This window comes from Malaclemys terrapin, chromosome 12, assembly GCF_027887155.1.
Source record: "Malaclemys terrapin pileata isolate rMalTer1 chromosome 12, rMalTer1.hap1, whole genome shotgun sequence".
Taxonomy (NCBI): Eukaryota; Metazoa; Chordata; order Testudines; family Emydidae; genus Malaclemys; species Malaclemys terrapin.
The window spans coordinates 26,409,916-26,434,765 of NC_071516.1; the positions used below are offsets into that span (position 1 = coordinate 26,409,916).

The 24,850-nt window shown below is 46.5% G+C and overlaps 1 protein-coding gene across 3 annotated transcripts in view; it reads left to right on the plus strand.

The window, feature by feature from the left end:
• GGT7 (gamma-glutamyltransferase 7) overlaps positions 1-24,850 on the plus strand; it is a 49,070-nt gene that overhangs the window by 15,153 nt on the left and 9,067 nt on the right. For all 3 annotated transcript variants that reach the window (XM_054046265.1, XM_054046267.1, XM_054046266.1), the window contains exons 4-11: positions 3,718-3,835; positions 5,073-5,140; positions 6,316-6,389; positions 8,585-8,778; positions 15,706-15,793; positions 17,408-17,535; positions 22,585-22,673; positions 24,522-24,674. In XM_054046265.1, coding sequence (XP_053902240.1) covers positions 3,718-3,835; positions 5,073-5,140; positions 6,316-6,389; positions 8,585-8,778; positions 15,706-15,793; positions 17,408-17,535; positions 22,585-22,673; positions 24,522-24,674 — 912 coding nt within the window. The remainder of the gene's footprint in view (positions 1-3,717; positions 3,836-5,072; positions 5,141-6,315; positions 6,390-8,584; positions 8,779-15,705; positions 15,794-17,407; positions 17,536-22,584; positions 22,674-24,521; positions 24,675-24,850) is intronic.

Here is a 24,850-nt window from a genome sequence, read left to right on the forward strand (position 1 = left end):
GCGGGGCTGGCTACAGGCAGGGCAGGGGGAGCGGGGCTGGTGCGGGCAGGGGGTGCGGGGTTGGCTGGAGACGGGCTGGTGCAGGCAGGGGGTGTGGGGCTGGTTAAGGCAGGGCAGGGGGTGTGGGGCTGGTTGGAGACGGGCTGGCTGCGGGCAGGGCAGGGGGTGCGGGGCTGGTGTGGGCAGAGGGTGTAGGTACAGCCCACCCTGTACGGTAAGTGCTCCCTCCTCTTCCCTCCCCCACTGGGATAGCAGCAGCAGCCCGGGGCTCGGGGGCTATTTAAAGGGCCCGGGCACCCCTGCTTCCACCGCCCCGGCCCTTTAAATAGCCGCGGGAGCCCTGGAGAAGCGGCTATTTAAAGGGCCGGGGCGGTAGAAGCAACGGGAGCCCTGGACTTTTTAAATAGCCTGCAGCCTTACCCCAGGGCTCCAGCAGTGGGGCTCTGGTGGCAATTTAAAGGGTCTGGGGCTCCAGCCCCTGCTGGGAGCCCCACGCCCTTTAAATTGCCCCCTGGGGAAGCCGGGCCACCCAGGAACAAGCACACCGGCTCTTGCCGGTACACCATACCGGGGCTTGGGCGCGGGGCCCTCTTAGGGGTGGGGCCCGATTCAGGGGAATTGGTCGAATTGATTTAAAGCCGGCCCTGCCCTCTGCAGCAGCCAGCAGAGCCGGGGAAGTGTGGGGAGAGTTCTTGGGAGCCAGTCTGACACATGCTGCCCTGAGTCATGCATGCTGCTTCTAGGCTCTTCTGCTGCGGAGGTTTGCCACTGCACCACCCTCAACACAGTTGCAATTGAGTCCTTATTCTAAACTATCATGCTGGGTGGGAGGCAAGGGTGGCTTCCAAATCATTGTGACAGTGGTAGACCAGATCCTTTCTCCCATCCTTCTGGCTGCTTTGCATTGCTAAGGTGGGCCAGTGGCAGGAGAGAGGCATGGCTGGAGTGTGCTGCACTCTGATGATCCAGGACCAGTTGAAGGGTCCCCAGAAGGCAATTCCAGCAAGCACAAGCTAGAGTAGCCCTGAGTCTGCTCTAGCATGTGTAGGGGTGGATCTGGCCCCCAGGATCGGGAGAGATTAAAAGGGGGTGGAATGCTCCCTATTCCCCTGCCCCAGGTATGCTGAGTGGATCTGTCCCGGTGTTTTTGGAGGACTGAATAAGATTTGTTACACCTGTAAATCATGGCCCTGTTACAACAGCAGCAGCAGCAGCATGTTGCTATATGGGGGTTCCCTCAACTCCTGGTGGGACAAAGTGAATGTAAGGAGATCTAAACTGGAGGAATGTGCAGAGCGAGGGGGCTGGAGGAAAGTGCCAACTGCACCATCTTGGATCCCATGTGACCTCCCCACCCCCGAGTCTAGCCTACTGCCTGGAGCTGCTGCCTCCCTTCGGTGTTAGTTTCAAAAGACGTTATGCAAGTGAGACTTGAACCCTCTGCTCGTCAGGACACCAGGAAGTCCCAGGGAATGTTACATAAATGCTGTCACCTGATAATGTCTCATCAGGTCGGATTTGAGAATCTTTTGTAGTAAGTGGAAACCCTGGTTTGATCCCAAAGCCTGTTATTAAATCTCTGTTTAGGATTAAAAAACAAAACAAAACAAACCACAAATGGACGGACTAGTTGGGAATGGATTTAGGAAATATGCAATTTACCCAAGACTCCTAAGGCACAGAGTTCCTGTTCTAATTGGGGATTAAAGCATCAAGTGAACAACTACATTTTAAGCCAACATGCACAAATAATTAGCAGTTGGAACAATGTACCACGGAATGTGGATTCTCCATCACTTGCAGTCTTTCAATCAAAATTAGTTGCCCTTCTAAAATATGCACTAGTCCAACCACAAGCTTTAGGGATTGATGCAGGAATCACTTGGTGAAATCCATGGTCTGTGTTAGGAGGAAGTCAAACTAGGCTGGTCTTGAATCTATGAGCAATAGTCAACAATAATGAATAATCTCACTTTCAGAAAAAAGCTTCAACATTTTTGATTCTGAAGGTGTTTTTAGTTTGAACGCTGCTGCTCCCATGTTCATCACCTTCCTCTCTACTGTCTCACACCTTTCTTCATGATCTCCCCCACCAGGTTTTAGCTGTTAAACTTTTAGATGTATTGTAATGGTTTCTAATGCATGGTAGATTGCACCCATTATGATATGTGGCCCTCTGAGTATTTGGGTCACTAAATGTAAAATGACTCCTGTGATCTCAGCTGCAGCAGAACAGGCCCCATTGTACACACAGAAGCATGATTTCCTAGGATGACACAAGACCATTCTTGATCTAAATGTTTATTCTGGAGCCCCAGTGTGGTAGAAATTATAAGTCATTTCTCAGATGAAACTGATTTATTTTGGGTCATATAAACAGTTAGGACACAGAGAGCTGCTATATTGGTGTAAAGGGAAGGTTGTATTGAAGGAACCTGGTAAAATCCATAACTGAACAAGTTCCTGTAATAACTCCATTGGAAAGTGGAGTTGCATTGTTGTTTGTATAGCCGTAGAAGTCAAAAGGGGGCCCCATTGTGCTAGGATGTATGCTAGGGTGACCAGATAGCAAGTGTGAAAAATCGGGACAGGGGTAGAGGGTAATAGGAGTCCATATAAAAAAAGTCCCAAATATCAGGACTGTCCCTATAAAATCGGGACATCTGGTCACCCTAATGTATGCACAGGAGAGACAGTCCCTGCCCCCAAAAGCTTACAATCTAAACAGAGAAGACAGGCAAAGAATGGGAGAAAGAAAGTGCTGTCCTATCTGTTTTATAGAGGGGGAACTGAGACACAGATCTGGGGTCTTAGCCAAGATCGCACAGGAAGTCTGTGACAGAGCTGGGAAGTGAACTGTGATCTCGTGAATCCCAGTCCAGGCCTTCACAGCAAACCCTGCTTTTCCCTGTGGGCATCTGCCAAGGACATTGGGATTTTCCCTGTTCTGTAAATTATTAAGAGTGACGACTAACTGTATTTTGTGTGTGTTGTGCAGAGCTGATAATCGTGATGCTTAACAAACGACCAGTCATCATCGGAGTTAATAAGGATTCCAGAACAAGTTAGAAATAGGCTCATGCAGCAGCTTTTAGATCTGGATTTTGTACACCCCCATGTCTGAGCTGATGTGTTTGGAGCCAGTACTTTGCTCTGGCCCACTCTAAAAATAGGGCCATTTTCAAAATGGGGGCCTTGCTTTAGATTTCAAATACACCCCCGCTCCATGGTTTTGGCTTGTGCTCACCTGTAGATCAAATGTACTCCGCTTACAAATCTGAGATCAGAGATTGGGATCTGAAACGCAGACTGAGCTCTTTCCGCCTCTTATATCATCACCGGTGATAAAGATTCTGTCATTGGCATCAGCTAACAGGTTAGGTGAAGTTGCACAAAACTGAACAGCCTCCAAGTCACTCTCCCCTGGCTGTGATGGCTCTGCCTGCCTGCCAGGAGTAAATGCTTGTGTGCGCCCATGAAGTCAGCAGATAGGACCCAACGTGCAGGGAGCAGAACAGTTCAACAGCTGAGTAAGAGGATGCCATTTGTACAAGCTCAGTGGCACTGAACCCCAGATCCCTCTGCTCCCCCCATGTCCCTGCAGAGGGGATTTGGTGGCAGGGGTGGGGTACAGGCTCACAGCTGCATTAGTAAGTGCTCGGGGACTCCAGTGGACAGCAAGGAGCTCTGTATGCCCAATGTGCTCTTCCTTTGCAGCGGGGGAGTGATGCTGGTCCACGATATCCGGAAGAACGAGAGTCAGGTGATTGACTTCCGAGAGACAGCCCCTTTTGGGATCCAGGAGGAAGGCCTTCGGAAGGCCTGGGAGCTGAAGGTGGGCTGGAGAACTTTTATATTTTCTTTTCGTGGGGCTTCCTTGCTAACGTTCCCATGTCTTCTTCCAGTCCCCACTAACCCCAATTCCCGGCAATAATGTATGTGCAGCGAGTGGTGGGATGCCTGTTAATCAGAGGGGAATTTAGCCTGGGTGAAAGGTGCTGGCGTATCAAATCCCTTCTTCACAGAACAGGTACAAACACAGGTCAAGCATCCTCACCCCCACACTGCTCCTCAGTCCGACCCTGGAGCCATTCGTTCCAGGGCTGAGAGGGGAGTTCGGTCTCCATGGCCCACTCTCCTGAGCCTGCCAACAGCAGGGGAGGGTTTCTCAGTTCTGATGGTGGTTTTTGTAACTGACTACGAGGAGCTCTAGGTTTTTGTCCACTAGGAGCTGAACGGAGACTCACCCACTTGTTCTTCAGAGGCCACAGAACATGTGATGACGACCGTCTTTCCATTATTGAGCCAGCCCAGATTAGCCCTGGTGGCCTAGAGGGGAAATGTTTCATGTGCAACGTAGAAATCCCTTGAGCCAGCAAGTCTGACTGGAAATGAGTAAACTGAGTCTTGCTTGGGGATAAGGGAAATTAAGTAAGAACAGTCTACTTCAGAGAGTGAGATACCAAGGAGATAGGAGCCTGAGGCTATGTCTACATGGCAAAAACCCGGGTAGTAGCGAGTCTCAGAGCCTGGGTCTACAGATTTGGGCTCACACTATGGAGTTGAAAATGGCCATGTAGACAAATGGGTCTGGGCTCTGAAGCCCAGGGAGGGGGTTGGTTTCAGAGCCTGAGCATGAATGTCTGCATGGCTATTTTTAGCACCATAGCGCAAGCATCGCCAGCCAGAGGCTGTAGACCCAGGCTCTGTGACTCACTGCTGTGTGATTAATTTTTTTTGGCCTTGTAGACATACTTTTAGAAATATCCAAAATGTTAGACAGATAAATAGCAAAGGCTGCATGTCACGGGACTGAGTTCATCCCATTGGCTTCATTGGGGTTATATCAGGAATGAATGTGCCCCACTTTCTTCCCAAAGGCTTTTACTCCTTAACTGTGTTGTCACCAACCCTTGTATCTAAATTTCTGGCATCTTTAGCGTCTTTCACTTCGTATGGAAAATATGCTAAGACCCTTTTGTATGATGAGCGATGGCCTCTCCTTTATGGTAATCGGAGACGGTGTCCTTAGGGTGACTTGACTCTTCCTTTCTGTTCTTTGTTTTGTCCAGCCGGGTCTCCTGGTGGGGGTGCCAGGCATGATACAAGGAATGCACAAGGCACATCAGTCACATGGAAGGTAAGAATATTTCATATGGTTTAGCTCTGCACAGAGTGCACTCTACTGAAAGGTATTGCAGGATAAAACACCTACTTATTCCAATCCGTCAGCTGCTCACGCTGTAATCTCTGGTCAGTGGCAGATTCAGCTCTAGGGTGGGTTCCATGGTCCTAGGATCTTCCTGTTGGCAGGGCCCTGTAAGCTCTGTCCCCCCAGCTCACCCTGCAACAGGACTCTCTTGATATTCTTGGATAAGCTACTGATTTACTTTCCTTTGGGACATGTTGTTTTCCAGGTCTCTCCCTTTGAAGTGCAGCACTTTTATACCACTTTTTGTCCCTAGTGCACTTTACAAACACTGGCTGGGGTTTTCAGAATTTCACAAATGCAATCACAGGACTGATTTGCATGTGCAGTTATCACAGATGTGCCTGCAGTCACATGTCTATGGCCCAGTTTTCAGATGACCTGAGCGCTTCAACTCTCATTGACTTCAGTGGCAGCTAAGGGCACTTGAGCCCTGTGAAAACCAGACCACAAACTTAGATAAAAATCTAATTAACTAATAGAACAGATTGATTTTGTTCCCTCTCTTCTCTCCCCACCCACCACCAACCAAAAAAAAAGAAGGTTTGGCCAAAACAAAACATTTCATTTTGGTTGAAATTTTCTGGGTTTTCGACAAAGAAATGAAAATTGAAAAGTTTGGGATCCATCCCTTTCTCTCTGCCATTTGCAGGGGAAAAATAAGCAAGGAAGTGAGTTTAAAATGAAAAAAAAAATGTTCAAAAACTGATTTTTTTTCTGGTTTTCATTTTTTCAAAAAATTCTGCAAAATTTTTCAAAAGAATTTTTTTTCCTGCTTCATTCAAAAACGTTCATAGAAAGTATTGTGTTTTCTGATCAGCTCTACTCAATGAATCCTCGCACCCACCCCTGTGCAGTAGATCAATCTTATTACCTCCATTTTATAGATGGAGCATGGAGGGGAGGTGTTAAGTGACTTCCCAAGGCTACAGAGAGGGGGCAGTGTCTCAGTTCTGTTCTCTGGCTGCAACAAAGAGACTTCCAACAAAACATATCCTGACTTTACCCTTGTCCTAACCCCAATGCTAGTCCCCTGAAGACAGCTCTGCTTTTACTGTGTTTCCATTTCAAATGCAGATTTCTCTTTGTGTTTTCTTCTTCGCCAGACTCCCATGGTCAGAACTTTTGGGCCTTGCTGCTAGCATTGCCCAGGATGGATTCAATGTCACGCATGACTTGGGTGAGCACCTTAACGCAGCAAAGGGGTACTATGTGATGTATGCCAGGAAGTATTTCCTCCTGCATATGTTAAGGAAGAAGGGGACTGCATTTATGTGTTTGGAATGTGGATGGGGGTTAACTTCCTGGAATTTAATGGCCTTCAGACAGGGAAATGCACTGCATCAGGGTTAGAATCTGAACAGCAGAGAATGAAAGATCCAGAGTGGATCTTTCCTAGATGGACTCTTTGGTTTGGGCTGATCTCTCGTTAGAAATAGCATGTTGGAAACATGAAGTCAGATCTTGCACTATTATTGGAGTCTCTGGGAGTTCTCCCATTGATAGTGCGGACGGATGCAGTGCAAATCCATGTATTTATCTGATCTAATCTGTCTTGTTACTGAGGCACCTCTCATCCTAATGTTCAAACACGTCTTTCCCATAATTTTCTGAGTGGACACTCCTATGCTAGCAATAGACTTTTCCTGAACTGAAGCTGAAGTCCTGATTCACTTTACACATTTCACATGCGTCTGACGAAGTGGGTATTCACCGATGAAGGCTTATGCTCCAATACGTCTGTTAGTCTATAAGGTGCCACAGGACTCTTTGTCACTTTACACTGGCACATTCACTAGAGCATGGCCCCTCTGCTGGGGAGGCTGCAGATGGCCAGACTGTGTCAAAAAGGGTCTGTCTACACTGCAATTAGACATCCACGGCTGGCCCGTATCAGCTGGCTTGGACTTGTGGGGCTCAGACTGCGGGGCTTTTTAATTGTTGTGTAGACATTTGGACTCAGGCTGTAGCCTGAGCTCTGGGACCTTCCCACCTCACAGAGTCCTAGAGCTCGAATGTCTTCACTGCAGTTAAACAGCCCTGCAACCAGAGCCCCATGAGTCTGAGTCAGTGAGCACGGGCCAGCTACAGGTTTTTAGCTGCAGTGTAGACATACCCAAAGAAAGCTGACCTGCTGGAACGGAGCATGATTAGGGGTATGGAACAGCCTCGGTCTGAGGAGAGATTTAAAAAGACTGAGACTTTTCAGCTTGGAAAAGAGATGATGAAGGGGGAATATGCTAGAGATCTATACAATCTTGACTGGTGTGAAGAAAGTGAATAAGGAAGTGTTATTTACTCCTTCACATAACCCAAGAACTAGGGGTCACCCAATGAAATTAATAGGCAACAGGTTTAAAACAAACTGAAGGAAATACTTCTTCACACAACGCACAGTCAACCTGTGGAACTCATTGACAGGGGATGTTGTGAAGGCCAAAACTATAACTGGGTTCAAAAAAGAATTAGCCAAGTTCATGGAGGATAGGTTCACCAATGGCTATTGGCCAGGGTGGGCGGCGATTCAACCCCATGCTCTGACATGTTGCTAGCCTCTGTTTGCCAGAAGCTGGGAGTAGATGACGGGATGGATCACTCAATAATTACCTGTTCTGTTCATTCCCTCCTGAAGCATCTGGCATTGGCCACTGGCAGAAGACAGGATACTGGGCTAGATGGACCATTGTTGGTCTGACCCAGTATGGCCGTTCTTATGTTCTTATGAGCATTGGTAGCAGGCTGGGACTGCGCTTATACTGGGCATTCCTATGCTGCCTCTAGCAGTGGAGTTCTTAATGGATGGAGGTCAAGGTGCAACAGGCCAGGGTAGGAGAGGAAGAAGCAAATTAGACCTCCTAGTGCCAGCCACAGTGCCTGTGGATCTACTGGTCCAACTCCAGGCAGGGGACTTGCACACTTACGCTTGCCTTTTTGTTCATGCATCAAACACTCTCCATACACAATGTGGGAAAGTGCACTATGTGCACTCAAGCATGTACAACAAATGCAGACCAATGTGTCTTTCCCAAGGACACACAGCAAATCTGTGGCCAATCCAGCAATGCAATCCTGACCCCTAATCCAAATCTCACGCTATAGCCACAAGACAACCCATCTCCTACTGTTGACTGGTCACATGATGATCCTATTGCCCTTATGATCCATGACTATCTGTCACTTTTCAAAGAGGGCAATGGATGGGAATCCCTCTCACGTTCACACACACACACACCTCTCTTAACAAACCAGAGAGCAGAACTATACAGGTTGTAGATGCATCATTGGCGGCCATCTTCTTCAGCTGGTCTCTGGGGGTGATCTGAATGTCCTAGGTGGTCTCCTCCTGTAATACCGCTGTTATCTTTCTTGCTACAGCCAGAGCTATCACTGAACTGAAGGAGCTGAACTACTCTGACAAATTCAGAGAGACTTTCCTTCCAGACGGCCAGCCTTTGTTGCCTGGAATGTTTGTGAGGCGACTTGATCTAGCCACCATTTTGGATCTCGTTGGCTCAGAAGGGGTCTCGGCCTTCTATGATGGAAACCTAACCCAGGAGATCATTTCTGAGGTGAGCTATGTCTGTACTTACCTGCACATGGATTATTGCATAGTTAGTGCAACCTAGCACAGATATTGGTGCCATTCCTTGTTTTAAATGTGGACGGACGCATCCTGAGGGTGAGCAGTAGCCAGTTTTGACTCGAGTGATTTAAAAATAAAAATTTGGCGCTCAGTTTTTCTCCCACCTCTGTGTAACTCCATTGACTTCAGTGGAGTTAATCCGACTTAAACCAGGATAACAGTGCCACTTCATTGGTCAATCACCTATGAAAGTGAAATCTACTCTTTCCTCTGTCAAAATGTCCCCGAGAAACTACAGAAAGGATCTAATTCTCTTAAATTAGATAGGTTTTTACAGTCATGTCTGGAGAACCCCATTTGTTTAATCCCTATTACATTTGATGGGACTAGGCTGTAAGGATTGAATGGTTAAAGTTTTGGAGGACATTTAGGTCCTAGAAAAAGTGCTGGAAGGCCTTAGAGAACAGTCCTCCATTTGGCCACCAAATGAGGCTACTAACTGGCCACTAAATGAGGCTACTAACTCTTTGCACCCCAAAAAGCTATCACATGGTAATGATTTTCAGTCAGTAACAGCTTTGGGGTATTTGAACTGGGGACCTTGAGGTGAAAGTCCTCACCCATGAAGACCCCATTCCCTGAACCTTTTCAAAGCGTCTGAATCAGAGTCACAACCATAGTTAATGTAGCCAAATTTTCCCTGGTGACCACTGATGTGGTTTTGTGTAAGTTGCTGTTCAGAGAGGTGCCAGTGCTACCCAGCCTTTGCCCACACTCACAATTCATTACTCAGCTGCTCTGCTTTAGTTTTGATATGTTAGTAACTTCTACAGACAGGAGATTCCTGCAGTCCTATAAATACAGGCTTGATTTATAAAGGAGCGCGCATTATCTTTTGGTTAGAACACTGAACTATGAGTCAGGAATTCTGGGTTTTCTCCTGGACTTGCCATTGCCTCACTGCGTGACCCTGCGCAAGTCACTTAGGCACCAACTTTCAAAAGTGGCCTCTAATTTTAGGTGCCTAACTTTATTTTTATATAGGGCCTGAGCTACCGAGGACACCTGCATCCCCAGCTGAGATCAGTGGGATGTACAAATGCTTAGCACCTCTGGAAATCAGGCCAGAGGGTCTAATGTTGGACAACCAAAATTAGGGGGCTCTTTTGAAAATATGGGGCTTAATCACTCAGTGCCTCAGTTTCTCCATCTGTAAAAGGGAGTTGGTAATCAGGGCTGTTGTGATAATGCTTTTAAAATGCTTTGGGATTCTCAACGAATGGCACTAGAGAAGCAGCATGTATTATTTTTTGCCATGCTGATAAAGAGGTCATGATAGCCTGTGCTCAATGACTCATCCAGCTATTCAGTCGCCATCTTGGACTGCTCTGAGCTGCGTTCTACTTGCTGTAATGAGGCTACCATGTTCAGAAAGTTCTCTGTTGCCCCCTCTGGTTCGGCAGTGCCACAGGGGGAAGGGAGGTCTGAAGAAAAGGAACAAAGATGAAAAGTTCCAGTTTCTAAGTGACTTCATGTTTAAAATTGCTGCACTTCAGTGCTAACATACACCACATATTATGGGATTGCCCTGTGATCCGTCTTTTCTGGACTGAGGTAAATAGTGAAATTTCTTTCTCTCCACCCTAGTGGAAATGCAGGCTGGCCACACTATCCTAGGCCTAACCAATCCATCTTGGAACCTCACATCCTTGGGAAAAAATGTGGGTTGCATAGAGCTCTGATCAGAGCCAAATGTTTAACTCTACCTGGTGGCAGTCCTAAGTGCACCCAACTGTCACAGAATGGTACTCTGACTTGGGGAGCCTGGCGGCAATGGAACCAATAACGGTTTGCAGTAGACCCAAGCAAGATAAGTGTATGGATGTATGGTCCCCATTTCTGGAATTATCAGAATAATCATTTAAATTGCTCATTAGTAGGGCTCCGTGTCTGTCACAGATGTCGCGGAAGTCACGGATTCCGTGACTTTCTGCAACCTCCGTGACTTCTGCAGCAGCCAGTGTGGCTGACCCCAGGGTCACCCAAGCAGCTGGTTCTGGGGCCAGGTACACTGGCTGCTGCTTGGACGGCCCTGGGCAGCTGGCCCCAGGGACCACCCGAGCAGTGGCTGGTGCAGCTGGCCATGGAGACCACCCTAGCAGCAGCCCCCTGGGATGTGCCTCCCACAGCGGCTGCCCCCCGGGGCGACCCCGGCAGTAGCGCCCCCAGGTAGCAGCACTCCCCCCCCCCCCCCCCCCCAGCCAAGATTTAGTCAAGGGTATAGTATAAGTCATTGATAGGTCACAGCTGTGAATTTTTGTTTATTGCCCGTGACCTGTCCATGACTTTTTTACTAAAAATACCTATGACTAAATTGTAGCCGTACCCATCAGGCAACCTTGTGTTTTGTAGTGCTCCCTGAGATCATAGTTCCCTCCCATCTTTCCAATGTATCCCCTCCCTCTCTCCCTTTTCCCCCTCTCCTCTCTGTCCTATCATTCCTCTCCTACCTTCTTTTACTTATTTTGGGGCTTTTCTTAGGTCTTTTTCTTCCTCTTCCTTTTCCCGAAAAGGAATAATTCTGGCGATTAGCATATGATCTTTACAAAGAACTCCAAACTGGGGCTGAATTGCAAAATGACCATTGTTTCACAATATAGGCAAATCTCTTTAACTCGTCAAAGATTGTTATATTTTACTCTTTGCCTTTAGTAATGAAAATGTTTGATCTTACTTATCTGGTTTTAAAATCTGATACTGACTTTTTACTTCAGATTAGATACCTTTCGTCTCTTTGCTATTTTTGTTATCTTTGTCATCTGTGTTAAAATAAGCACTAAAGAATAAATTGCATGCACAAAAGCTGCACTTCCAGATTTCGCTGGAGAGTGGTGATCCCTGCCATATGACCCTGAAAGTTATTCCCTTCCCAGGGTTACGTTCATTTTACAAGTGCTCCCAAAATGCCATGGCCTGAGTGTGAAAAGCTGCTGTTTGTAGAGTAATCACACAGAACTTGCAACAAGTTCTTGGGCCTTTCTCCATATCTCCAAGAAGGGGGAACAGCTCACATCTCTATGCTGTGCTAATCCCTGTTTCGTTACCCATCCTCCCCGCAACCCTCTGCTGCTGCAGAATTGCAAAGAAGTGGCTGCCAGGCAAAGCGAGGGAGCTCTGTAAACAGGAGTAAAGCAAAGGATTGGGAGCACAAAAAAATATGCCCGGCAATGGAGTTAAGCTCCTGATTAAACCCTACTCTGCACAGAAGAGCAAAGTACTGAGCTTACAGATAAGCTTCAAGTGGTTTGTTGTTCTGATTGAACAAACGACATTTAAGATGTGCCCTCGGGTAAGTCTGCAAGACACCAGATCCCGTTTTTCCCTCCTAATGCAGAAAGGCACAGGTGGGAAGAGTGTTGTTCTGGGAATTTGATATGACCTCTGTTTGTTTATCAGATGCCTGCTCCCCTTTGCATATCGTTCACGCTCCTTTTGCCTGGTTAGCAGCTGCTGTACTCAGTTTTATGCTGGTGTGACTCCACTGGGCTAGATCCTCAGCTGGTGCAAGTCAGTGGCCAAATGATTTCAGTGGCTCTACTGGAGCGTAACGCAGTTGAATTAGGGCCTTTATCTTTGGGGATGCATCTATCACTTGGTGCAGGGAGTGGGGATTAAAACTATGGACCACGTTTTCAAAGGGGCAAGCGCAGATGGGAATTTGCACGTCTTAGGCAGACGAGATGATGCGTACGCATGCTGCACTGCATGTGAGTGCAAACCCTGACTTGCACGTGCCCGTCAGGCTGTTTGTGCCCCAGATGAACATGCCCCGCATGGGGAAGCATTAACTCTCCTGCTCCTGTGTTTCATCTGTTAATGGTTCCACCTGAGACGGTATCCTCTCGCTACGTTGAGTGGGTCAGTATGAAAAACCAGAGCCCAGAACTGCAGAGTCTGCTTAGTCTGACTTTTTGGGGTGGAAAACCAAAGCACTAGCTAGAGCAACCATGGGCCTGGTCTCGTACCGCATCATACAGTGGTGTCGCTCCATTGACCTCAGTGGATTTACTCTCATTTATATGGACAGAAGTGCAGGGAGCCAAGCCTGTGTGTGTTTGGTTGTAAGAGTCCAAGGATTTTCTGAGTACACACACTCAGCTCTGACCTTCTGTAAAACACCGGCCATGGAATTTCACACAATCACTCCTGGAGTGAAGGGAGCTGCCCCTCCCTTCCCTGTCAGTAAGCCGTCGTGAGCCCAATAATTTGTACTTGACCTAGAGCATATCTTCAAGAAAGGCATCTGGTCTTGAGTCAAAGATGCCAAGTGATGGAGCAGCCACCACATCTCTTGCCTTTCTGTCTTTTTTACTGACTGTGATGGGTTTCGCTGGGGTACAACCTGGAACTGAGGTACTGCAGAACCCTCTGGCATTCCAGCCTGGGCTCCCGTACTCACTGTGATGCTGTGACAAGCTGCAGACTGCTCCCGGTCCTGCATTTACACAAACCTTTACACAGGCAGGGACATACCCAACTGCAGTTATATGAAGGCTTCTCCCCCAGCTCCACAGTAGCGGACCCAGTAGCGGCCGCTCCCACTGAGCAGAAAAGTGGCGCCTTTTTAATTTTTACTCACCCGCCGGCACTCCGGATCTTCAGTGGCACTTCAGTGGCGGGTCCTTCAGCCACTCCAGGTCTTCGGCGGCACTTCGGCAGCGGGTCGGTCGGGGTTTTTCTTTCATTTTTTTTTTTCTTTGCGGTGGGTAGTGCCTTTTTTTTATGTGTTCACTCCCCCTGCTGCTAAAACCTGGCTTCGCCACTACTGGGACCCTAGAGCTGAACCATCTTGCCCTGATCAAAAGCCTGACCAGTATAAGTTTATTTCCCAGTCCACCCCTCCCTCAAAGTGGAGAGGACAAAGCACCAGTTTTTGTTCCTGAACAGATTCCCTCAAGCACTTCAAGCAAATCACACTGTTGTAGGTAAAAATATAAAACAGATTTATTAACTACAGAAAGATAGATTTGAAGTTATTATAAGTAGTGAATATACAGATCAAAGCAGATTACCTAAGAAATAAACAAAAACGTAATCTAAGCTTTATAAACTAGATAGGATTTGAATCAAGTAGTGTCTCACCCTGTTAGCTATATAAACAGATTATAGCTTTTGTATACACAGACAGGAATTCTTCTGTCCTGCCTGGGACTCTTATTCTCGCAATTCAGTCTTTGTTCCTCAGGTGTTTTCAGGTGTGTTGTAGGGCGAGTGAGGCCAAGTGATGATGTCACTTCCCACTTTTATATCTTTTTCCAGCTTGCTGGAAAGATCTTTTGCTGGGACATGAGTCAAACAGTCTCCATTTGGGTACGTGCTATCTCTGAGAGGTTTCCATTCTATACAGTTCCTGGGGTAATCCTTGTAAGTGTTTGATTCTCTTCAAGGGGCCATTAACATTGTTTGGCCTTTTTATTGTTGTACCTGAAAGGCTGCTTGTGGGTGTTCCCAACCTCACAACATGTTTCAGTGGCACATACAGAGCCAAACGTCCTAACTTCCTATACAGTGATAGCATATACAACTTAACAGGATGTTAATGTTCAACAGATTGAAACTTTTAAAATGAGGCATACTGTGTACAAAACATATAATAATTATACCACCATGGTGACTATAGGGCGCAGAGTGTCACACTGACATGGCCTCCATGGCAGTATTATCTGTGCACCTCACAATATTTAATCTATTTAGCCTCACACCACGCCAGGGAGGTAGGGAAGTGCTATTATCTCCATTTTACATATGTGGGATTGAAGCTCAGAGAAGCTAAGTGACTTGCCCCGGGTCACACAAGCAGTCTGTGGCAGAGCAGGGAATTGAATCCAGGTTTCCCAAGTCCAAGTGGCTTAACCACTGGACCAGCCTTCCTCTCCTTGGCAATCTGTTCTGATCACCTTCACTGTTTAAAAAAATTGCATTTTCTTCCCAGAACCAAAACCCCACATCCAGACACTTCTGAGCAGAACCAGAGCTGAACATTTCAGGTCACGCCTGTCTCTGCAGTAGTTCTGAGGCATAATTAATTAATATTTGTCAAGCACTTCGAGATCCTCAGATGAAAAGCACTAGAGAAGAGCCAAGTATCCTCATTATAATAATGATTACTGCAGAGGTATCTAATGGGCTCCAGGGCTGAGATGCAGGCCTCATTACTCCATGGGATAGCTTTGGCCAAGTGATATGTGCAGCGAGCAGTCTGTAGGAGGAGTTAAAAATAAAAGGAGCCAGATGTCCCTCTTTCACTGGCATTGCTATAGAGGAGAGGAGACTGAGAAATAAACAGGAACAGAACCAAGGATGAAAGGAGAGAGAACTCTTATGCTGCAAGGAACCTAGGGGAAAAGTCTCTTTTGAAGAATGAGCAAGCAAAGTGCATACTCTGGAAAATGTGAGGAGGAAGACTAAAGGCAATGGGCCAGATACATCCCTTGGGTCACCCCACAGAAGTCTGCAGAGCTGTAGCAGTGCCTGTCACCCCATCATGCCATGGAGGGAGATGCAGAGCTGTTTCATAGTGTCCATCACCTGGGCATGCTATAGGGGCTGGGCTACAGGACTTCTCAATGTATTGACACTTGGGCGTAGGGGGAGGGATCAAAAGCAGTTTTTAGTCATAAAGGATGGGATTTTCAAAGGAAACCTAAGGCAGTTAGGCACTCAGATTCCACTGAAATTCAATGGGCTCCTAACTCTCTTAGGCTCTGAACACCACAGCCAAAAATCATAATAAGAGGCGAACTGGTGTTTAACCAGAATCCGAATACAATGTTGTTTACTGGGGTGGCAGGCTGACTGCAATAACTCACTGACGCAGCTGCTTTGATATGCTCTGCCTTGTCCTTTTGTTCAGGTCCATAACTATGGAGGAGTCCTGTTAGAAGAAGACTTCATTAACTACAATGCTGTAGTGGAGAATCCAGTCCACACGGTGTATCAAGGTAAAGTGTCCTGACAGCCCTGCCTCTCCGGTGCACAGGCTGCTACATCCTATGGCACGTGATAGCATCAGTTAGCAACTGTAAATCTGAACTGCCCCCCAAAGCCAGGGGAGAAATGAGTACGAGGCAGCAAAGCCACTAAGCTGCAACCCTCGTCAAAGTCCTGGCTTGTGTCCGCAGGGTACAGACCCGCCTAGGTCATTAAGACTGTCCCAGTCATCTTCCTGCTGCAAACTAGTGACTGTGATGATCAGTAAGTTAAGAATGCTTCCAGCATTTGACATAGGTTCATGTTTTCCTTGACAGAACAAGCCTGTATACTCTGATCCTCACTTGTGAGATATTGGCAAGCCCTCAGATAGCTTTGAGACTTGTGAAATCAGGTGTTGACATTTTGATGTAACATCATCACGCAGAGCCACAACTTGACCACATGTTGATGCCATATTGTATCCTGATGTAAGCTAGGCCATGTCATAGCCCAGGAGTTTTGTACAGCTTGCAAATGGCCCTTAAAGGTGGTCTGCAAAGGGGAAAAACACGGGGTTATGCCCTTTTGAGCTTTTTTATGGTGGATAGAGAAGGCCTGAAGAGTAATTTTTTCCCCTGGTTTTTCTTTTATCGTAAACATAACAGAACTGTGAAATCTGGTCATTCTGTTTTGTTGGAGGTCTTTCTTGGAGGAGCCTTAACTTCCTCATCCTTTAATTGCAGGGGAAAGGTGTTGAATCTTTAACAAATGACCCTTTCTTTTTTTTCTGCTCATTCAGACATTTGAGATACAGGTTTCTTTACAAAAACAAACAAAAGATAAAGGGCCAGATTCTCAGCCAGTGTAGATCAGTGCATCTTCACTGCAGTCTGTGGGGTTGCATTGGTTTGCAGCAACTGGCAACCTGACTCAGAGTTTTAAACAAACGGAATACAAATCCCTTTCCCTCACACTCAGTTGTCTTTTACTTCCTTGGACCTGTGAGGTCATAAACCTACAAGTTCACCAGTCACCCATAGAGTCTTTCACAACCCCCACTCCCCAACATAGACAAGATTTGAATTTCTAATGTAAGAAACAAGCAGGAAAAAAGCCTTCCAGGTCATCTTTATCCATCAAAAAGGAGAAAAATGGGCCATTATCCTATTGGAATAGGGTGGCCAAGTAGTGACTCTGCAGCTCCCTGCCTCTCATTCTGCTAGCTCCGTTTCCTTTCTGGAACACCAGCCCCCAGGCTACCTCCCCAGGAACCCACCACCAGAGTTAGCACCACTCCTCTGTGATTCCTCTCCCTGGGCACAACCTGCCTCAGTCACTCCTCCTCTTCCTACCCTCTGACTGGCCTTTAGAGCTCAGGTGTCGCTCTGTCCCCTCTGTCTCAGTTGGGCTCACCTGCCCTGACAAGGGGGAGCTGGGCATAGTCTACTCACAGGGACCAGCTACCCTGTGACACCTGTCTTTTAAGAAATCTTTTTCAAATCTCCTATAATTACCTTCCCACATTTGAAATGATTGTTTTCCTTTCCTCACAGTAAAGTGTTAAAGATAGAACAGTCCTATAAAACCTTGACAAAGCAGCTTCTAATGTGAATAGCTGTATTCCTCTCCTCTCACCTTGACAGGTCATCTTGTTCTCAGCCCTCCCCCTCCACATGCGGGTCCTGCACTGATCACAGCTCTAAATATCCTGGAGGGCTTTAATATCACGAGCCAGGTAACCAGGGAAAATACCCTCCATTGGATAACAGAGGTAAGACTGGGCTAACTACTTGGCTGAGTTTTCTGTGTTGATGTAAAATGGCTTTATTTCCCTAAAGATTGTGCAGAGAATTTACATAGGAAACTCCCGCTGGGGTTAATGGGAAAACAGCCTGCTAAGATTTAAATCTGGACTTTGATGTTGTACCAGACATATGCAGGTACTGTAGGGTACTCCTGAGTCTCTTGATTATCTGAACCCCTTTTGCTTGAACAAAAGCAAAGGGGTTCTTCCTTCTTGCAAAGGAACAGCTGTATTGCCATTTATTTCCTGTATGCAGTCATTGCCACAGCTGAGGACAGTTCTGTCTATTTCCTCATTGTTAGATCAGTGTAACAAGTCACTTAGTTATTGACTTTAACAGAGGACTCTTAGGGGATGGCGGTGTTATAGCCTGTAGGCAGATGCTTCATGTTTGTGACTGGGATTTGGAAGTGGAGAGAAAAGCCTACTCCGTTGAATCCTTCCCAGGTTTTACAGTGAGCCCAGTGCCTGCTGGATAGGACTTTGGGAGTTTTAGTGAGCACTGTGTAGATAAATACCCCTATAGGATGGAATTCACCATCTTGCAAAGGGCCCTCCTTACTATTTAAGCCCTAGGTACCAAATTCTGCAGTCCTTGATCTAGACTCATTAGCCCAAACTCCCAGGTTTGACCTGTATAAGTCTTGAACACGGTCTGAAGCATTTGGCTTTTAAGGCAGGGCGTAAGTGGGATTTGCATCCAAACTCAGTGCCTTGAACTGAGGAGGAAGCAGTAACCAGAGACGTAACAGGTATTTGGAGTAAAATAAGCTGATGTAAATAGACAATATTCAAAGTGAAGCTATAGTCAGAGAAATAACTCTGTGAACGTGACAGTGGGTGATTTTTAAAAACCTTTTTTAAGGCTTTGCAGTTTACCTTTTAAAACACAGCTATTCTGAAGTTGGTGGCAATGCAAAGACATTTTGGGTCCTGATTTTTAAAGGGGCCTTAATTTGTTCCAGTGGTACCAACTCTTGCAATTTTATTGTGAGTCTAGCAATATTTGGTGTGGTTTCATTTTTCCGTAAAGCCCCAGGTTCTGGAGTCACGTGATTATTTGAGACCCTCAGCTTTCATTTTTTAAAAATAAATTCTAGCCCTCATACTTGTGGGAAAAAAGCCTGAAAATGTGACCCAAGTGCACCCCAAGAACACCAAACCCAGAATGCAAATAAAAAGAACCAACATTTATTATTTTTAAAATCTCATGTTTTTTTAAGCCAATCTCCTGATTTTGGGGGCCTGAGTCATGTTTTTTGAGTACTTGGGGTTGCCAGTACTGTTGGTCTCCCTTTCTATGCCTGCAGTTTGCCCCTGCAAATAACTGCAGGTTTGTATGCAGCCACATACACACCTAACTACCTGATCTGTGAGCGCAGGTATGTTGGTAGACGTCTACAACACATCAGTGGGGTTTTTCAAATTGGGACCTTAAAGCAAATTGCAACGTTGCTAAGCTGTTGGCTGAGATTCTGTGCTGCACCCACTGGAAATGCAGCACAGAAGGTGCAGGCCAGGCACAGCAGAAGGAAAAGTACCTTTAAGCAAGGCTTGCCAGCTGGGCCTTAGCTGTCCTGTGTCCTGCCTGTTCTGGAGCTGGGGGAATTCTTCTCTGGGCACCTAAGGGGCTTTTACAACCCTTGTTCTTGGCCGCTAGTTCCCACAAAGGAAAATCCCTCCCATAGTGTCTTGACTAGTGGAAAGCAGCAGTTTTCCAACAGTGAATTTTTTTTTATTGTACATTGGAAGATAAATTATAACTCATAAAGAGGAATTGTTTATGCACCACACATGACAAAACATAATAGACATTTGGGCTATAAATCTAAAGGATTAAGCGATGACTTGAAACTAGAATGAAAGCAACACCAACTTAAAACTGAAATCTCCCAATACATTTGTCTTTGTCCCCCCTGCCTGTTTGACTGAAAAGCACGTTTGTTCTTGCAACGCTGCCTTCGGCAATGGATCATAAAGCTGTCCTGATCCTAAGAAGCTGCCAATCAACCTGAGTCAAATCACCACAGTTTTGGAAGGGAACAAAATGTGCATGTACACTAGCTCTGGGCTAACACTTCTCCCTCCTTTCTGTAGTTAATTGAAACCAGCTTATTGAGCTAAACACACAGGGCTGCATTTTCAAAAGTGGGTGGATAAGTTGACTCTTGGTGGTACATCTTCTTTGCCCACGTGTGAAAGCTTGGCACACCTGGCAAGCTTCTGTGTTCATGAAGATGTCTTGTCTCCAGGGGAGGCGGGTATAAGAGGCCAGGGGAGGCTAAGCCTCCCCAAATAGGATGCGGCGCACGTCCCTCTGGATGCCTTTGGAGCACCGCCACCGAAAGGGCACCCGGGCCATATAACCTTGCCCGCGCTCTGCCCCGAGGCCCCGCTCCAGGTCGTCCTCTTCCCCTATGGCGCTGCCTGCATTGCTCCTCTTTTCCCCCCCCCCCCGCTCTGCCTCTTCCCCCAAGGCCTGTCCCCCACCCAGCACTTGCACCTCTCTGCCCCCTCCCCCACGCACCAAAGAGCGGTAGGCGGGGGGATTTTGGGGGAGCGGCAGAGAGGTGTGAGCGGTGGGGGGGCCTTGGGAGAGAGGGTGGAGAGACACGGGTGGGGGGACTTCGGGGGAGAAGGCTGAGTGGGAGCAGGGCATGGGGTGGAGTGGGGGTGGAGCCTCGGGGGGAGGAGGCCAAGCTGGGGGAGGGCCTTGTTATGCAGACAAACCTACACAGGATCGTTTTGGGGGATAAGGCAAAGATGCCACATTTATTATGAAAACACAATTTGATTTGTGACCAATAACTAATACCTATACACACACACACTCATCCACACACACACATCAGATGTTCTGCAGCTGCTGTATAGTTACCAGTCCTGAACATAGCGTGAGTCCGTGGCTTGATTTCGCAGCTTGGGTTCGTAGCTTGTGGCGGCTAACTGGCCAGGAACGCCGGGCACAAGGAAGGGCTGGATCTGCCCTCCCATGTTGGCAGCAGAACGTTACCCAAAGTCTTCCATCTCGCCCATCTTTTTTATAGGCTTTTAGTTTGAATCCAGAGTCCATCGGTCTTGCTGTGTCACGCTGCCTTTGGGTTCGGTGTGATTGATCACCCATCAATTGCAGACCTGACTTTCAGCCGCAGACCTGACTTTGATCTTCCTTCTATTGTACCTTTGTCCTTTTCTTTTTAGGATGGACTCTTCTTACTTTGTTAGGGCTGTTGTGTGCATCTTCAGCCGTTGGTGTTTGAACTCTATTTCATCAGGACAGGCTGGTGCTGGAGGTTGATTCCATCATCCATACATACCTCATTCACACATCTAAACTAAATAAGATTACAACAGGCTTTTACAAAATGGAGTGAGCGTTTTAAAATGGAGTTTGAGTTACAATATGGACAAGTGTAAGGAATGACAAAGTGAACAGAAGCTACAATGTAGACAAGTATATGAATGGCAAACAGTGAGCACAAGTTACAATGTTGAAACAGTGCAAGTTTCAGTGATTTAAGCAGCAATTGGATTGAAACTGAAACTTACAAGGGCAGCTGGCTGAATGCTATGGCTCTTAACAAACATCTTAATTGTCAATTAGCCAGTTATTGGGGTAACCGGTTTTATGAATGAATGTTTCATTCATAAAACTTTACTTATGAAGTTACATTAATAAAGTGAACAATTAAAAACAATTTCATTCATCAGTTCTACAGTCTCAGGGAAGAGAAGGGGGTGGGGCCATGGTCCAGGCACCAGTGCGCCCCCCCACTCCCCCACACACTTCTAGGGAGCTTCCGGTGCTCATGCCCAGGCTCCCCAAATGCAGGAATCACGCACCACTCATGCATGTCTCCATCGTGCTTTTAAAATGCTGGCCCTTTAAATGTTCTGGGGTTAAAATTTTCCATTCAAGCCACGTGCGTGACATAGAGGTAGCAAAAAAAAAACCCCGAATTCCTGTTTTGTGGCAATGGGATGCTGGTGGAACTGTGCATTAAGAGCATGTGCAGCTCCCTCAGGAGGAGTCTCATGGGAATCTGGCATGATTTTTGGTGTTGTGATGAATGCTCCAGAAAGTGGTAATTACCAGCTGGAAAGTAGAGGGAAGGTAATAGAATTGATGGTTGTGTTTCTTACATGGGAGTGAGGAGTACTTGTGGCACCTTAGAGATTAACAAATTTATTTGGGCATAAGCTTTCGTGGGCTAAAACCCACTTCATCGGATGAATGCAGTGGAAAATACAGTAGGAAGATATATATACACAGAGAACATGAAAAAATGGGTGTTGCCATACCAACTCTAATGAGACTAATCAATTAAGGTGGGCTATTATCAGCAGGAGAAAAAAAAACTTTTGTAGTGATAATCAGGATGGCCCATTTCCAACAGTTGACGAGAAGGTGTGAGTAACAGTAGGGGAAAAATTAGCTCGGGGAAATAGTTTTTACTTTGTGTAATGATCCATCCACTCCCAGTCTTTATTCAAGCCTAATTTAATGGTGTCCAGTTTGCAAATTAATTCCAATTCTGCAGTTTCTCGTTGGAGACTCTGAAACCTGTTTACATGGGAGTGTGCTAGCACGAGTCAGATGAACAGATAGTGTGTACATACATTTCACCTTGGCCATCAGCTCTACAAATATTGTTGGGTATACCCCACTTTCATGTAATGCTCCTGCAATGTAAGGCTCATGTCCCTTGATTGTCTTGTCTGTACACTTTACTTCTGATCATTGAGGGATAGCAAGAAATCTTGGCTTCATACACCTGGCCTGTGGAAAGGCTGTCTTCATCAGCTAGATCTGCCTTTGAAGCAACAAAACTATATAATATCCGTGAAGGCTTCCTGCTCAAGATGGTGATTACTAGGCAGGGAGTTGGGGCAAAACAGAAGCTGGATCCGACATGCTGGAAGAGTAAGTGTCACTCTCCATCTGGACAATGGAAGGTGAGACTTCCAGGGCCATCTAAATGTTTCTCTTTGATTCTTTCTTTGTATTCACTTTAGACGTTAAAAATAGCACTGGACCTAGCTAACAGCTTGGGAGACCCAGTCTGTGACGCATCCATCTACCATAGTGTAGAAGACATGGTCAGGTACGTCTGAGTATGAGGAATGCTTTGGTGAATAAATGAATATGAATCATTGTAATAATCCTGTTGTACAATGAAATCTGGTCCTTGTTCTGTGGGTCTTTGTTTCACTGATGAAAGGCCAGTTCCCAAAGGGCCTTGGGAAGCATGAGCTGTGCTATATTCAGGGGTGACCAAAGTATCCACTTATTTCACAGCCCATATTCACATGAGCAAAAACAAATTTGGCCCTGAAAGATTATGGGGCATTACAATGTGGTTTCCTAATTTAGATTCTTTCTGTAACAGGCTAAACCCTGATGTTTATCATCCACTTTTACCCCTCTAAAATCCGTTCTCCGAGGCTCAGGTGGAGGCACCTACCTCCCATCTGAACCCATCTAGTGCCAATCAGAAGTTGTACATTAAGGACACTGTCTGTGATCCCTCCTTCCTGCAACACCCAGAATGGCGCTTCCTGTCTCCCTAATGCTCTCTGCCAAATCTGGAATTGAAACATTGTCTCTTATATCTCAAAGCAGGTTTTAGCCATGATTAATGCAGTGGGGCTGGATGCACTTCGTTGATGTCTACACTTGCAACTGCACCATGTTCAGTGCTGGTTCAGCTGCAGCCATTGCTGACCCGTATGGGCAACAATGGGTAATTTTGCTAGTGTAGACAAGGCCTTTCTGTATAACAAGAACACAGTGAAGTAAGGTCTTATTTACATATCAAAGGAATCACGCTAAGGTCTGATTCCAGTTGGACAGACATGCTACAGTGCTTTCATGAATAGCCTCAAAGCACAGTGACACCATTAGGAACTGTGCCTAAACCATGTTGTGTGTGGACATAATTTGATTAGGAACAAACCATGCTAAACCCTACTTACAAACTCATTAAAATATGGCCTAAGGGCCCAACCCCACTACAAATATAACTGTAACCAGGATGCGATGCTTTCGTGTGACCCCTATCAATCAAAGTCTTTCCCAATCTGCTGTGAAAGAAAGCCTGTATGCTGTGCAAAGTCCTTCCTGGGGTTTGGCTTTATTAACAAAGAAATGAACAATAATACCACATAAAATTAGCTCAAACCTTCTTCCCAGACCTGACTGCTCCTAGCGTTCCTCCCTCAAGGCTGCTCAGCTCACACCCTAGATTCTCTTTCTCCACAGGCCCTCCCACCTCATTTATAGCCATGAGCATAGTAATGTCTGCCTCACTGAGTTAGTAGAAGATAAATTAACTTCTAGGAGGATCAATGCCTGCTAAGAAGGTGGGGTGTTCCAAGCTGGCAGGGGTTGCCCGATACATTTGATTACAAAAATCATGGTCGGGTAACACAGCAGCTTTTTTTCACAACACAGCTATATGTATCCATTCTTAGGATGTCCCGACAAAGACCTGAGGGAGCCGTCACCTTCCTTCCTTTTGGCAGCCTCACATTATTATTTGTATTGTGGTAGCACCCAGGAGCCCTAATCATGGACCAGGACCCCATGGTAAAGTCATAGTGATGCTCCATCATTCTCACTTGCCAGATGTCCATTGAACCTCTCTGAACTCTAGGCAACAGGGCGGGTGCTTCAGCCTACAGTCTGACTAACGAATGGTCCAGGGCAATGACCACAGAGTTGCCTCCCCTATGCGGTGGCTGAGATGTCTCATTTCTTTCCATTGGATACGCCAGAGGAGCCCGCTTTTCACAGTACAATTGAATAACCTCCATTCCTTCCAGGCACGTCCGACGGGCCTGTGATGAGTACTGCCCGATGGATTTATATATTAGATGTGCCCTAAAGAGGAGATGCTCTGCTTTCTAAACTCACTGCTTTTTCGCCCCCATATCCTCTCTTGTCATTGCAGTAAATCAAAGGCAGGTTTCCTGCGTCAGCTGATTAATGACTCCCAGTCCTTCCCTTCTGGTATCAATATTCCACACTTCTCCATAGAGAGCGGCCCCCCTGCTAGCCAGGTCCTTGTTATGGGACCCGATGACTACATTGTTGCAGTTGTAAGGTAAAGGATTTAGTTTTTCAGTCCTGGTGGGTTTAGAGATGGGAGAGCAGAGCAGAGAAAGTTCATTCAATGTGGTGGTGAGAGGAATGACTCCGGAGATTGGTCATGACAGACCTATTCCCATCACCTAGCGCTCACTGGTTCAGCCTAGATCCTTCGTAATTGCCAGCCATTGC